The following is an 11,740-nucleotide window of genomic DNA, read 5'->3' on the forward strand; positions in this document are numbered from 1 at the left end:
CCCTTTTATTTTCAATTTTTATTTAAATTTTAAACAAGCATCCACAGCAGCTTTGCCGCTGCCTTGGTCTTCGGGCGCACCCACTGCAAGGGCTCTCTATACTGCATATCAGACCCGTTCTATTTTCGGGCCGGCGATTAAACACACAGTGCAGCGTCGCTCGCAGAGCCCCCCCGTCCGTCTCATTGTCCCATCCGATACGACAGGATACGGTAAAACCGTACGCGCAAGACTCTGAGTTCTAGAAGACGGAGCCAAACACGGACACACAAACAGACAAGGGAAACAGTTGGAAGGAACAGGCGTCCCATCTCCAGAGAGAGTTCCCTCTCACAGTGGAAAACGCACCGCAGCGCACCGCCGCACCCGCACACACATAGTCCTCGACCACCCGTCTCACGCAGGGCAAGTTCAGTGCGCTGCCGCTGTCTGCCAGTCTTCCCTCCACAATTACACTACGACCCACCAAACAGTGCTACTTTATCACAGACTCACAAACTTGTCAGTGTGCCGACCCACGGGTGTGCCCCAGTCCCCAGCCCTCAGTCCTCAGTCCTCAGTCCTGACTCTCTCAGCATCCCCCTTTTTTGACGACCGACCCGTCCGGGTGTCATTGATGGTTAGCCGTGTTGTTACACTGCCATAGCTACCTACGTTACCTATCTACCTAGCCTAGCACGCAGTCGTAGTGCTATGTAGCAGTAGTTGTGGTGGTGGTGTTGGACTAGCCTATCGCGTCGTATTGCCCATCACAGCATCCCTGCACACGCCTCCCTTCCTTGGGTTCGCTTGCCTTCTTTTGTTCCCTGGCAGCCGGTGTCTGTCGCCTGGCTCAGACCAAACAGGCGCATTACCTCCTTCTCCCATCTCGTCAGCCAATCAACGACGCGTTTCGGTGCACAATCCTTACCCACACCACACCCCCCAGACCGTACGCCCCCCTCCCCGTTTTATGCTCCCCCCTTGCATCCAATACTTGTCCACGCAAAATTGCCTTTTCCTAGTCAGTCGAGTCGGTCCCTCTCACATCATTGCCAGCCAGCAGCCAAAGTCCCATCCATCCATCCAAGGCAGCTCGCTCTCCTATTTGCTCTCCTGCCTCTGCCTCTGCCTCTGCCTCTACCTCCCTGCCTGCGCCGCCCGTCAACGCGTGTGCCGCATCTGCTGCACCATCAACAATAACAACAATCAGCAACGGGAAACAGGACCACTCGCACCAGCCGAAACCTGGCACACACGCCGCTACATCGCCCAGTCCCCAGTCTCAGTCCACACACCCCCCGGTCTTGATCCTGTCTTCCCTCTCCCCGTGTCTGGCCGCTGGCTGCTTTTGCTTGCTAGCTAGCTAGCTACCTACCTACCTACCTACCTACCTTTCATCGACTCTGGGCCCTTCCCCCTTCCAAGCATCTTACTTAGGCCCACCCGCACTCGCAATCACCACCCCAGAGGCCAATTTCCCCCCAAAGTCGCGCACGTCGCCCGTCAGGAGGAGGAAGCTTCCCGACAAGCTTGCCGGTTTATTCTCACTCTTCCGCTGTCATTCCCATCTCCAAGAATTCATCCTCCTCACAAACAACCTCCTCCTCTCCCCCCAAACCGCACCAAAATCACTCGTCCACACGACTTGGAGGGCAATCCACGGCGTCGCTCCATCTCACTTTGCTCGCCCAACTCTCTTCGCGCATTCATTTTATCTCCCTTTTCTTGCGCCAAATCGAGGCTTTTGTTAGTTCTCGGTTCTTCTGCGTCGTTGTCCTCGCTGCGCGACCCGGCGCAATCCTATCCCTTTGGTCGCCCACTCGCCTTCCAAGGCCTCTCTTCCTCTCTCGTCTCGCTCTCACTCTTGCTGCCTTTTGGCCTTTGCTGAGGCGGACGCCCGGCCACATCATCGTGCGCACTCGCCCCCTGCCACCCCTTTTCCGGCCCCGTCGCTCGCCCCAATACCAACCAACGCACTGCTCACCGCACACCCGCCGCCTCGTACTCGTCCACCCACGCCCGCAGCAGCCACACCGCAGGCTCACACCCGACCCGACCTGTCTGGGCAATCCACTCTTCACGTTAGCCCCCCCTCGTCGCACCTTTCGTCGGCGCATTCCCATTGCACCTCAGCATTTCCGCCTCCTCCCGGCTCCCACGTATTACGTCGCAGCAGCTGCCTGGCCCGTCCGCCACTGCCACACCTTGCATCCTCGTCAGCCTACCCGTCTGTCGTTGCCTTGCGCCTCTTGTCGCCACGCCTCACCCCAACGTCGCATAAAGTCGCTGGGCCACCCGTCTCGCGACTTTTCATCTCATCGCCTCCACTCACATCGCGCTCATGTTCCGCTTCTGGGGCTCAGAGCGGGGAAGCGAAACGACTCTCAGTCTCACCCAACCAATGCCGTCATTCGCCCAAAAACACCAGTTCATTTTGCCGCACCCACCTGCACCGACGACGCCGCTGTCATCTCAGGCTACCCCTCAAAAAAGGCGTCTGTCCGGCGTCGACGGTTCATCTTCGCCAGATGTTGCGCTTACCGCCGCCGGTGAACAGCCTCTGAAGCGCGCTAGGCTGGAGAGCAGTAGTCCCTCCGTTGCTGACGCGCCTTCTTGCGATGCCGCTGCACCGCCGCCCGTAGCTGCGCCTGCTGCTGCTGCTGCTGCTGCTTCTCCCGCAGTCACTAACGACATTGAAGACGCCCGTGACGCGATTCAGTACCAGTTTGGTCTGGAGATCTTGCTCAAGCATAATGAGCTGAGGCTAATCAATCAAGAGCTGGCCAAATGCCAGGTCGCTCTTGAGCAACTGCGCCGCTGCCATCTGATTCCGTATCCCACCGCCTTCCCCACCCCGGCGCAGATGCTCGATATCAGCAATGGTAAAGGTCCTACTCTGCAAACCCGTCCGGGAGAGCCTGTCCCCCAATGGGCTCCGCCCTTTGGAGTTGTCGACGGCCCTTACGCCCGACACTATGCCAAGTGGCTCATTCCCGATCCCAAGTTTGACGGCATGCAGCCGGAGTGGTACCCCGTACACGAGACTGCCCGTAGCAGAGGCTCGGCGGAGGGACGGACGACGAGAAACAGCATGTCTGACCTCGCCAGCACAAATAAGAACCGCACGGCGCGGGGTCTGGGCGGCCCGAAGCTGCAGTCTCTTTCTAGCGGCTATCCTCAGCCCAAGGAAAAGGCTGGGCCTTGTGTTCTCAAGCGCTCCGACGGCCAGACTGTCAAGCTTGTTTGCCTGGACTGCAACCGAGAGAACTTCAGTAGCACGCAGGGTTTCATCAACCATTGCCGAATCGCCCACAGGCGAGACTTCAAGAGCCACGAAGAGGCCGCTGTTCATTGCGGCCATCCCATCGAGGTGAACGAAGGTGGCGGTGTCGTTGGTGAGGAAAAGGCGCCTGCCCCGTCGACCGCTATCGCTTCTGGCTTGGTTCACCCACTCGCTCAGTCCGATATGTCCACCCAGCAGGCCTACGTTGCTTTGCGTTCTAGGATCGCAGATTCCCTCAAGATGTACCGTGAAGGCAAGCTGCCTGGCGTTACAAGCATTCCCAGCGGATCCTCGGAGGCTGCGCCAGCGAAATCCACTGCGCAGAAGACTAACACCTTCACTCCGTCAGCCGACACCCCGTTCCTCTCGCGACTCATGCAGAGCAGGAACTTCAACGGCAATCTCAATGACATTGTCAGCGATGCCAAGGAGAAGATGTCCATGGAAGACGTTGCGACGCCAGGAGAGGATTCGGAGGAGACCGAGATTGGCCCCGGCAGCCCTCAGAGCACCGCTGCGCCCGCCGCTCGTGTTCCCGCTACCGCTATGCGCATGCCTGCAAGAGCGCCTGTGCCGCCCGTTGTTCTGACATCGTCTACGAGACCCGCAAGCAGCAAGGGCAGGTCGCCTCATACAGGCTTCGCCTCACCGCCCATGAGCAGTCCTGACAAGGATGATGGTCATAGAATGATGATGCTTCGTGACGACGACGTCGAGATGGATGTTGACCTCAGCCCGAACACCTTGGTTAGCAACAACGCGCCCTCGCTAGTGAGCGATGATGGCGAGTACGACGATTCAGACGACGGGTCGTCCGAGTCTGAAGTCAGCGATCGGATGGACGCCGAGTCGGTGTCTGATGTTGCCGAGATCACTCTCGATGAGGATCACGATGGACGACCTCTCGCCCATCACCGGGAGCCTAGCAGCGTCGGCTCCGGCGCCGCCATGCGCCTCAAGAAGGACGAGAACAAGCATGTCACCTTCGTTAGCCCTGTACACGACAGCGCGAAGCGATCCCGGAAAGTTTAGCGTGTCTGCGATTCTTTCCCAAGTCCCACGATGCTATGCTTCTGTACGGAAGACCTTTTCGAGGCAACCCCTCAAACTTGCCGCCATACCCCTTTGGATTCACTGCTTTCTCCGGCGAGCAAGGTTGTTTTTTCTTCTTTTTTTTTGCGCACACATACTCCCTTTAGTCGACGAAGCTTCTCTTCTCTCCTATTATCTTTTATTACTCGACCCTGCGCAACCAGGGGTCAATTGGGACAGGCAAAAAAGCAGGCTGCGGTGATGGTTGTGGCCGGAGATGATAACGTCACTTGTTAGAGATATGAACCGGGCGTCACGGTTGTTGGGAAGCGTCTGCCTTTTTGCGTACTTTTTCTTGTCTTTTTTTTGGCCTGTAGACTTTATACTGTTACAACTTGACTCCCCTTGGGCCGATACCCTCCCCGAGGTGTGAGATGGGTTCGGGAGAAACCCGAGACGAGGGAGATGGTGTCCCAGAGAGGCATACAACGCTTACGAGCCGGCTGTAGGATTCAGGGACCATCCGTGTTGTATCATAGCGATTGGAGACGAAGGCTTGATGACCGCAAACAAACAAAAAATATGATACGAACGAGGTCACGTTGAGCGACCACTGCCTACTATTGCCCGCCTCCCCGTATGAGTTGCTTGTGAATGACTTGGATACGACGTGCCTTAATCTCTGAAGAGCGCGCGCCCACTCCTTGGTGCCGACTCTTTGAGGCCATGGTCGACGATCCTCGAGGGGTGTACGCGCCGCGGCTTGATGATGATCACCGGCCGGATGGCGCGCTCCCCACCGACGTCAAACGGACAATACTCCCCTCCCCGCTCTCATTACACCGAGAGTCAGTCGGTAAATCGTGGTCGGCACACTTTTCCGCGCGCGCAGGTTTAGAGTTTATGAGCGGCGGGGGGTAATGGACGAGCAGCCCAACACCCTACTCTGCTACAGCTACTGTGCTACAGCTGCTGCTACTACCGCCGCCGCCGCCGCCGCCGCCGCCGCCGCCTTACCCACGTGAGTTGTTTAAGGGCACGGCTTGGAACCAATCTATCCCCAACAGCAATGATTCAGGCCAAACGAAGCGGCGAGAGAGACCTTTATTCGTTATTCTTGTTTCATGCTGTTTCGTTTCTTTTCTCCTCTTTTCTTTTCTTCCTGGGATTTGTTCGAGAGGGGGGGCAGGGGAGGGGTAGGGGTACAGTGTACTACCTATGTAGGTACGCATGAGCTCGACGCGGCCGCTTTTATATGCATGCAATGGCAATTTGACGTAGTAGTAGAGCTGCTGAATGTTTCACGCGCAGGAAGGCGACAAGGGGGGGGGGGGGGGGGACGATGATTCGGATGGATGGATCAACGTTGCCGAGTCAACTCCCACCCGTCTTCCCTTCCCTTTCTCCAATATTTGTTTCGTTTTCTGCCCTTTTTTACTCCCGACGTTGGGGCGTACCCTACTGCTCGGGATGAACCAGGTTCGTAGCGACGCAGGTTTCAATTTGTCTCGTTGGCAACCACCACCTCCCCCCCATGTCCTCTTCGATGGTAAGCCTGCGCAGGAAGAAGCAGGCCCCTTCCGGGGGACATGTATTATGAAGTCCGGAGATGTCCCGGAACAATATCAGTCACTGAGGAGGCGCACCGCGTCAAACGATTGGATTGGCTCGTAGACCTTGTTCTGCTTTGTTTCCTCTCTTCTTTCCCTTTCATCTCATGGGGGAGGGGAGGCTTTGTCCATGAAAGTCATGAAAGGGTGGAATTAGGTAATTACAAAAGGTTAAACCCCATTAAACATCCTGCGGGTTTCTTTCTTTTCCCTTGGTGTCGGCTTGACTTGCCGCTTGCTTTGTCCCCGCCAAAAGTATGCATTGGAAACCAATCCCCTTTTTCCTTTTTGGAAATCCCAAATCTCCTTAGCACCGTGGCACCATAACATTAACCCGCTGGAGTGACATGAATATTTTCAGGCATCCTTCGTTGACGGAAAAAACCGCTCCGCTTCACCCGCCTTGCTCGTCTTCTTCGTCATCTTGAAGGGGGAGGGATCACGCCCTCTCTCTTTCTCTCTTCGTCCGTTTACAGGACAGCGGCGACGACGCCAGCGACGGCGAGGAGGACGCCGCCGGTGTTGCGAGCGAGCTGGCCGACGCCCATGTTGGGGGTGCTGGAGGCGGTGGCGGAGGTCGAGGTGGAGGCGGCGTCCTCGCCGGCGGTCCTCGTCGGGGTGGCAGAGGCCGAGACGGAGGCAACACCGGAGCCGGTGGCGGTAGCGGCGGCAGCGGCTTCGGTCTTGCTGCGCAGAGCGGCGGAGCCGTAGAGGGAGGCCTGCTGGCAGTAGATGGTTACCTGGCCCTGGGCGGGCGAGGCGCGGGGGTCCTTGGGGCAGTTGTTGTAGCAGGTGGCCACGGCCTGGTAGCCGGCGCACAGGCAGTCGTAGTCAGCGGGGCCGCAGGAATTGACCTAGAGTGGTGGGAGCCGTGTAAGCAAAACGTGGTCATGGGGATGAGGGGAGAGAGTAGAAGCCATCCCAGCCATGACCTCGAGACAGAGGACGGAAGGTGGATGGATGGAGCATACCTTGGCGTTCTCGCTAGTCAGGCAGGCCTCGACGATGGGGGCGGCATCACAGCTGTCGTCCTGGGCAGCGGCGACGGCGGCGAGGGCCAGGGCGAGAGGGTAAAAGAACTGCATTGTGGAATGTTGTGGATGACGGGTTCAGTCGATTATTACGGGTCTTGTTTTTTTTTTTATCGAGAGCGACGGTTTGGATATACAGCGAATCCAACGAGCGAAGTGATCCTGGGACTTGTAGCGAATGGAATTGACGAAGCGAGAGGGAGATTAGGCCTGTCGAGGACGGAATCTGCTGCTGGTGGGCAGTGGATTGGCGGAGGTTTATTAACGGGATGGAGAGAAAGGGAAGGGGGAAGAAGGGTCAGGAACGAGGCACAGTGGACGGGGCGGGAATATTAAATAAGGAACATGGCATTATTAGTGACGGCGCAATTTTATCACTGTAGTTGTATCCATACGATCTTGGGGGTGGGCGCCCATCTGCAGGCCGGGATGTTGGGGGGTGGGTGGGAAGGCTAGGACGAAGGAGGGAATCGAGGAGCCAGAGGGCGCCGCCTCCCCTTCCTCTCTGCCCCCCGGACTAAGCCGAGGCGGGCCCTTCCCCCAAAAAAGAAAACAGTGGCGCACTGCCGCTAGTGAATTGAATTTATGATAGGCAAGGCCTTCTTCTCTTCCCTTTTCTTCTCTGGTTTCCTTTCCGGGTCAAGGAGCCAACAAAGTGGAGGAGGAAGGAGGAGGAGGAGGAGGTGTGACCACCAGTGGGTTGTTTTGAGGCTTGATGCTCGACTTTTACGGAGATTGATGAAGCTTGCCCCCTCCTGTTCTACCAAGTACAGAGGAATAGGCGCGGTAGGCACTATGGGCGAGATATTCCATGTGCAGCGCAGAAAGGCGGAAGAGACAAGTGCAACGGCCGCACGGTATCCCGCACAACCGCAACAGGGGAGAGAGCGTGTGAAGTATTGGGGACGGGGACACCGGAACATGGTGATGGGGTCAAGCCCCTGCTGGAAGGACGACCGAGGAGGAAAGTCTCCGCGACTTCGTTGTCTATGCCAATCCCCCGCCTGAATTCCGCTCCCGTCTTTTGCTTCCAGAGCAGTGGAGAGGAGGATGGACGGGCAACCATTTGTGCGCATCTGGTGTGTAGTGCGCATAATGCGCGTTAAATGTCTGGGTTTCTCTATCCTTACAGTTCTCTAGCCCCAGACTGCGAGGATGTCTGGGGAACGGGGCCTCGTTGACGATTGGGGAATGCCTCGAGATTGTTGGCAGAAGACCGAACGACCAGGGCTGAAGACTACCTACTACCATCTTATGGTAGTAGACTCGGCCCAGGTCTTCGACATGGGGGCCCTCAAGTGAAGCCCGGACGATTTTTCTTGGCAGGTGAGCGTCCTTATCTGTTGTGCTCCCTCCTGTTTATGCCTCTGCTGCCGCCCGGCTCTGCCAATATATTGTGCAGTTGCAGCGGTGCGACTTGGGTGAGCATAGGACGGAGGAATACCATGGAAACGAGCTTCCAACGACATGGAGCCCGGCCGTCGAGATGAAGTCTAATCTCGTTCCGGCTGGAGGGCCAGGGGGTGGAGGCTCGATTCGAGATGACGGGCCGCTCATTGGTCAACCATGCTGGCTGTGCTTCCTCCGGTCCCTCCCTGGCTCCTCATAGAGCAAGGGACAGGGGACAGGGGGCAGGAGACAGGGGGCTTCGAAGAAGGAGGAGGCGTCTGTGCCCGCAACGGATGAGTTGCAGCGACGATACAAGCGCCGGTATTTCTGGCATGCTCGCTCTTTTGCAAGTCACGCTCCGGAGATCCGTGATGGAGAAGTGAGAAAGAAATAGAGAGAGCCGGCGAACGTTCGCCCCGGCACGATTTTCTCGCCGGGTCAAGCTTTGCAGTGTAGAACGGCGTCTGATCTGGAGACGGACGGCGCAGCTGTCGTCCGTTGACGTCGGGAGGCTTTGACCTCCCTCCACTTCCTGCACCAGGCCAGCAGTGGGAACGGGCGTGTGAGGTTGGAACGAGCTTTTGACTGGCTGCCCTCTTTGTTTTTGCCTCAAATCCTCTCTACCATGGTCCATGGTCCATGGGCCTGCCCTTCTCGGAGCCTGTTGTTAAAGACATGCTCATTCGCCCTGGCTTTTGAGTGTAAGCAGGATACTCCATGTTTTCTCACACACACACATACACACACACTCCCACCCTCTATATACCCTGTATATCTGTAGACTGTTTACAAATATGAATTTCTGAAGTTGGAGGTGACTGAAAACCTACATTTCCCCTCCTTTCGTATCCAGCGCCGTCGCCCGTATGTACAATACTCACGCATTTACCTTATGCTGCTCCCCTCGTTTATACTGGTCATCCGATAACGCGCTTCCGTCGCCTAGCCAGTACTGAGGGACGGCCGAGGTGAGGGGTGGGGGCGATGCCGAAAAGTTGTCTCCTACCCCAATCAGTGCCTCGCTACATAGCATCTGCAAGCAAGAGCAGCAATACGAGGTGCAGCAGCAGTGCAGGCGGCTGGTATTGCATCGTATACAGAACCTTACCAGCGACGTATCACCCCGCCAAAGCTGCCACCCGACCTCCGGCCGTGACCCCCAAATCTCATGATCGAACACCGAATATTCAGCCAGTCCTGTCTATCGATTTGCAGCTCGTCATAGAGCTGGAGACAACACCACTGGCCCGTTTGGTATGCTCAATGTCATCACAGATCAAAGAGGGCTGAGGCCTCCCCGCAACGGCATTTGCATCCCCTTCGCATCGAAAGCGCTTGAAGCACGTTCCGCAAGGTGGGTTCATGGGAACGCAATAGCTGCGTATCTCGGTAAAAGCAGTGTTTCATTCATTCGCACGACGCTGCCGATCTCAAGCAAAAAGCCACAACGCCCAAACCATATAAAAAGCTGCCCATTGTGCCGGAACGTTTCTTCGTCATTAGTGCAATCCCTGGCAGATATCAATCGCCACACGGAGCGCGCCACCACACAATATCATTAACAGTCCCGGGCTATCGCATCGCCAGTTGCCTCTTCAGTTCCCCGTTCTCTCGCTTGAGGGTCGCCAACAGCTCCTCGAGACCCTCCGTCCTCTCCACTGCGCCCATGCTCATCTCCTCAACCAGTTTGACAAACCGAAACAAACGGAAGACAATGACGAGTGACGCAATCTCCTCCACGATGCCATGCGAGAGCACATCGACGGTGAAGCTCGCCACGATGACTAGGCCGTCGAGCACGTGAAACCAATCGTGAAAGTACCTAGAACGAAGGAGTCAGATATGTTGAGCGAGAGACGTCAGTGTCCATCCATCTCACCTCCACCCAAACGCCGTTACGCAGAGAATCAGCTCTGCCAAGAACACACAGCTGAACACAAGACCGGCGAGGGTGAGGCCTTGGCGCGTGCTCTTGACCCACGGTTCGTCGTCCCGCTTCATATCACAGGCGACGAGTTCCACAAATATGTTGGCCATGAGCGTCGCGACGTCCAGGGACACCAGGGCGAGGATGACGTAGTGTTTCCTCCGAGACGCGAGCATGTCCTGAAGACTGGTCCGCGACTGACTGAGTTGTCGACTGAGGGGCGTCGGCCGTCTGTTTTCGCGGAACCCGGAGAAAGACCAAAGCAGGGGCCTGCTCGGTTCCTCGTCGGATGCCATAGCTGCTAAGGCGGCGATCACAGATGGGGGTACGGGATAGCAAGGCTATGTAGTAGTCCGAGATACGTGGTCCGCTGAATGCAGTGCCCTCAAGTGCGGAACGAGCGATCGCAGCCTGTCCGGGCGAGACCTTCTCGCGCGCGCGCAGTGAGCGGACGCAGGAAGGGAGGGAGATACAAAATCTGAGGCCGAGAGGATAGCCGGCAACCCGGCGATGCGGTGCTGACGCGGTGCACCTTCAGCAACGTCGCACGTGGACTCTGACGAACAACTGGCGCACAAGGCGGCTCAGGTCCCGAAATCCTGCAGAACTGCTGACTAATGCTTAATGCCACCTCCTTAGCGGTCGGCTTTCAACAAACGCTCCAACCCGGAAGCCGTAGACGGACTCGGGACGTGGCCGGACTCGTGATCAAATGTCGGAAGCCCGACGTCGTCCAGCCGGTCGAGCGGCTTGGCCGGTAATTTTCGCTCGTCCACTGTCGGAGGTACGGGCCTTGGTGGATCACTGAAACGGAAAAAGATCGAGCGACGCGGAAGCTGGGCCGGAGGGATTCGGTCTGCGGGTTTTTACACGGTCGCGATCGACTTTGGTAGATTAGAGCAGGGAACTTGCTATGGTTCCGCCGCTCGACGCTCAATAAACACAAGCTCCCCCGCTATGACATAGCACGTGTGGAAATTCGCAATGCGACGTCGGGCAGGGTTGGCGCATGACGAAGCTTTCGGATGTTGAACCTAAGAGATGGTTGTCGATGTCGGCGATCGAGAAGAAACCGAACTCCGGTATAGCAGAGTGAGGGGGAGGAGAAAATCCGCAGAAACTGATGATGGGCTTACAGGGAAATAGTCGCGGAGAGCAGATCCCGATCTGTCCAGCTAGGCCTTGATCGGCCTCTTCTCACCAACGTGAATGACCATCTCTATTGTCGATCCAAAAGAGCCATAAGCTAGCTAGTTGCCGCCAGATACACTTGGAACCTTGACAGGGTTAGGTACTTGCGCAACAAAGCCCCAAAGGTGGAAGACGGGCACGAAACCCAACTGCCTGTCCAGCCGATGAAAATGGGCACTCGTTTTTTTGAAACAAACATCGCATATCCTTTTCTAGTAGCACTCATGGCCATATCCTTGATCATGTGATTGTAATAGTCACTCGGCTGCTTTCGCCAGATCTCTAAAGTATGCGT

The 11,740-nt window shown here is 56.7% G+C and overlaps 3 protein-coding genes across 3 annotated transcripts; 1 reads left to right on the plus strand and 2 right to left on the minus strand.

Moving 5' to 3' along the window:
• Positions 1–2,323: 2,323 nt before the first annotated feature.
• LY79DRAFT_669468 (uncharacterized protein) lies at positions 2,324–4,297 on the plus strand (the record flags this gene model as incomplete). Its single annotated transcript, XM_060563645.1, has 1 exon — positions 2,324–4,297. One exon carries the CDS (start codon positions 2,324–2,326, stop codon positions 4,295–4,297), a length of 1,974 nt encoding a protein of 657 aa, XP_060414442.1.
• Positions 4,298–5,942: 1,645 nt separating this feature from the next.
• On the minus strand, positions 5,943–7,487 carry LY79DRAFT_552798 (uncharacterized protein). Its single transcript, XM_060557736.1, has 2 exons — positions 6,879–7,487; positions 5,943–6,761 (listed from the first exon to the last, which is right to left on the minus strand). The coding sequence occupies exons 1-2, from the start codon at positions 6,990–6,992 to the stop codon at positions 6,378–6,380; spliced, it is 498 nt and encodes a 165-aa protein (XP_060414443.1). The 5' UTR covers positions 6,993–7,487; the 3' UTR covers positions 5,943–6,377.
• Positions 7,488–9,899: 2,412 nt separating this feature from the next.
• LY79DRAFT_669470 (uncharacterized protein) lies at positions 9,900–10,550 on the minus strand (the record flags this gene model as incomplete). Its single annotated transcript, XM_060563646.1, has 2 exons — positions 9,900–10,149; positions 10,207–10,550. The coding sequence occupies 2 exons, from the start codon at positions 10,548–10,550 to the stop codon at positions 9,900–9,902; spliced, it is 594 nt and encodes a 197-aa protein (XP_060414444.1).
• Between the last annotated feature and the right edge of the window lie 1,190 nt (positions 10,551–11,740).

Source organism: Colletotrichum navitas, assembly GCF_030913465.1.
Source record: "Colletotrichum navitas strain CBS 125086 chromosome Unknown LY79scaffold_27, whole genome shotgun sequence".
Lineage (NCBI taxonomy): Eukaryota > Fungi > Ascomycota > Sordariomycetes > Glomerellales > Glomerellaceae > Colletotrichum > Colletotrichum navitas.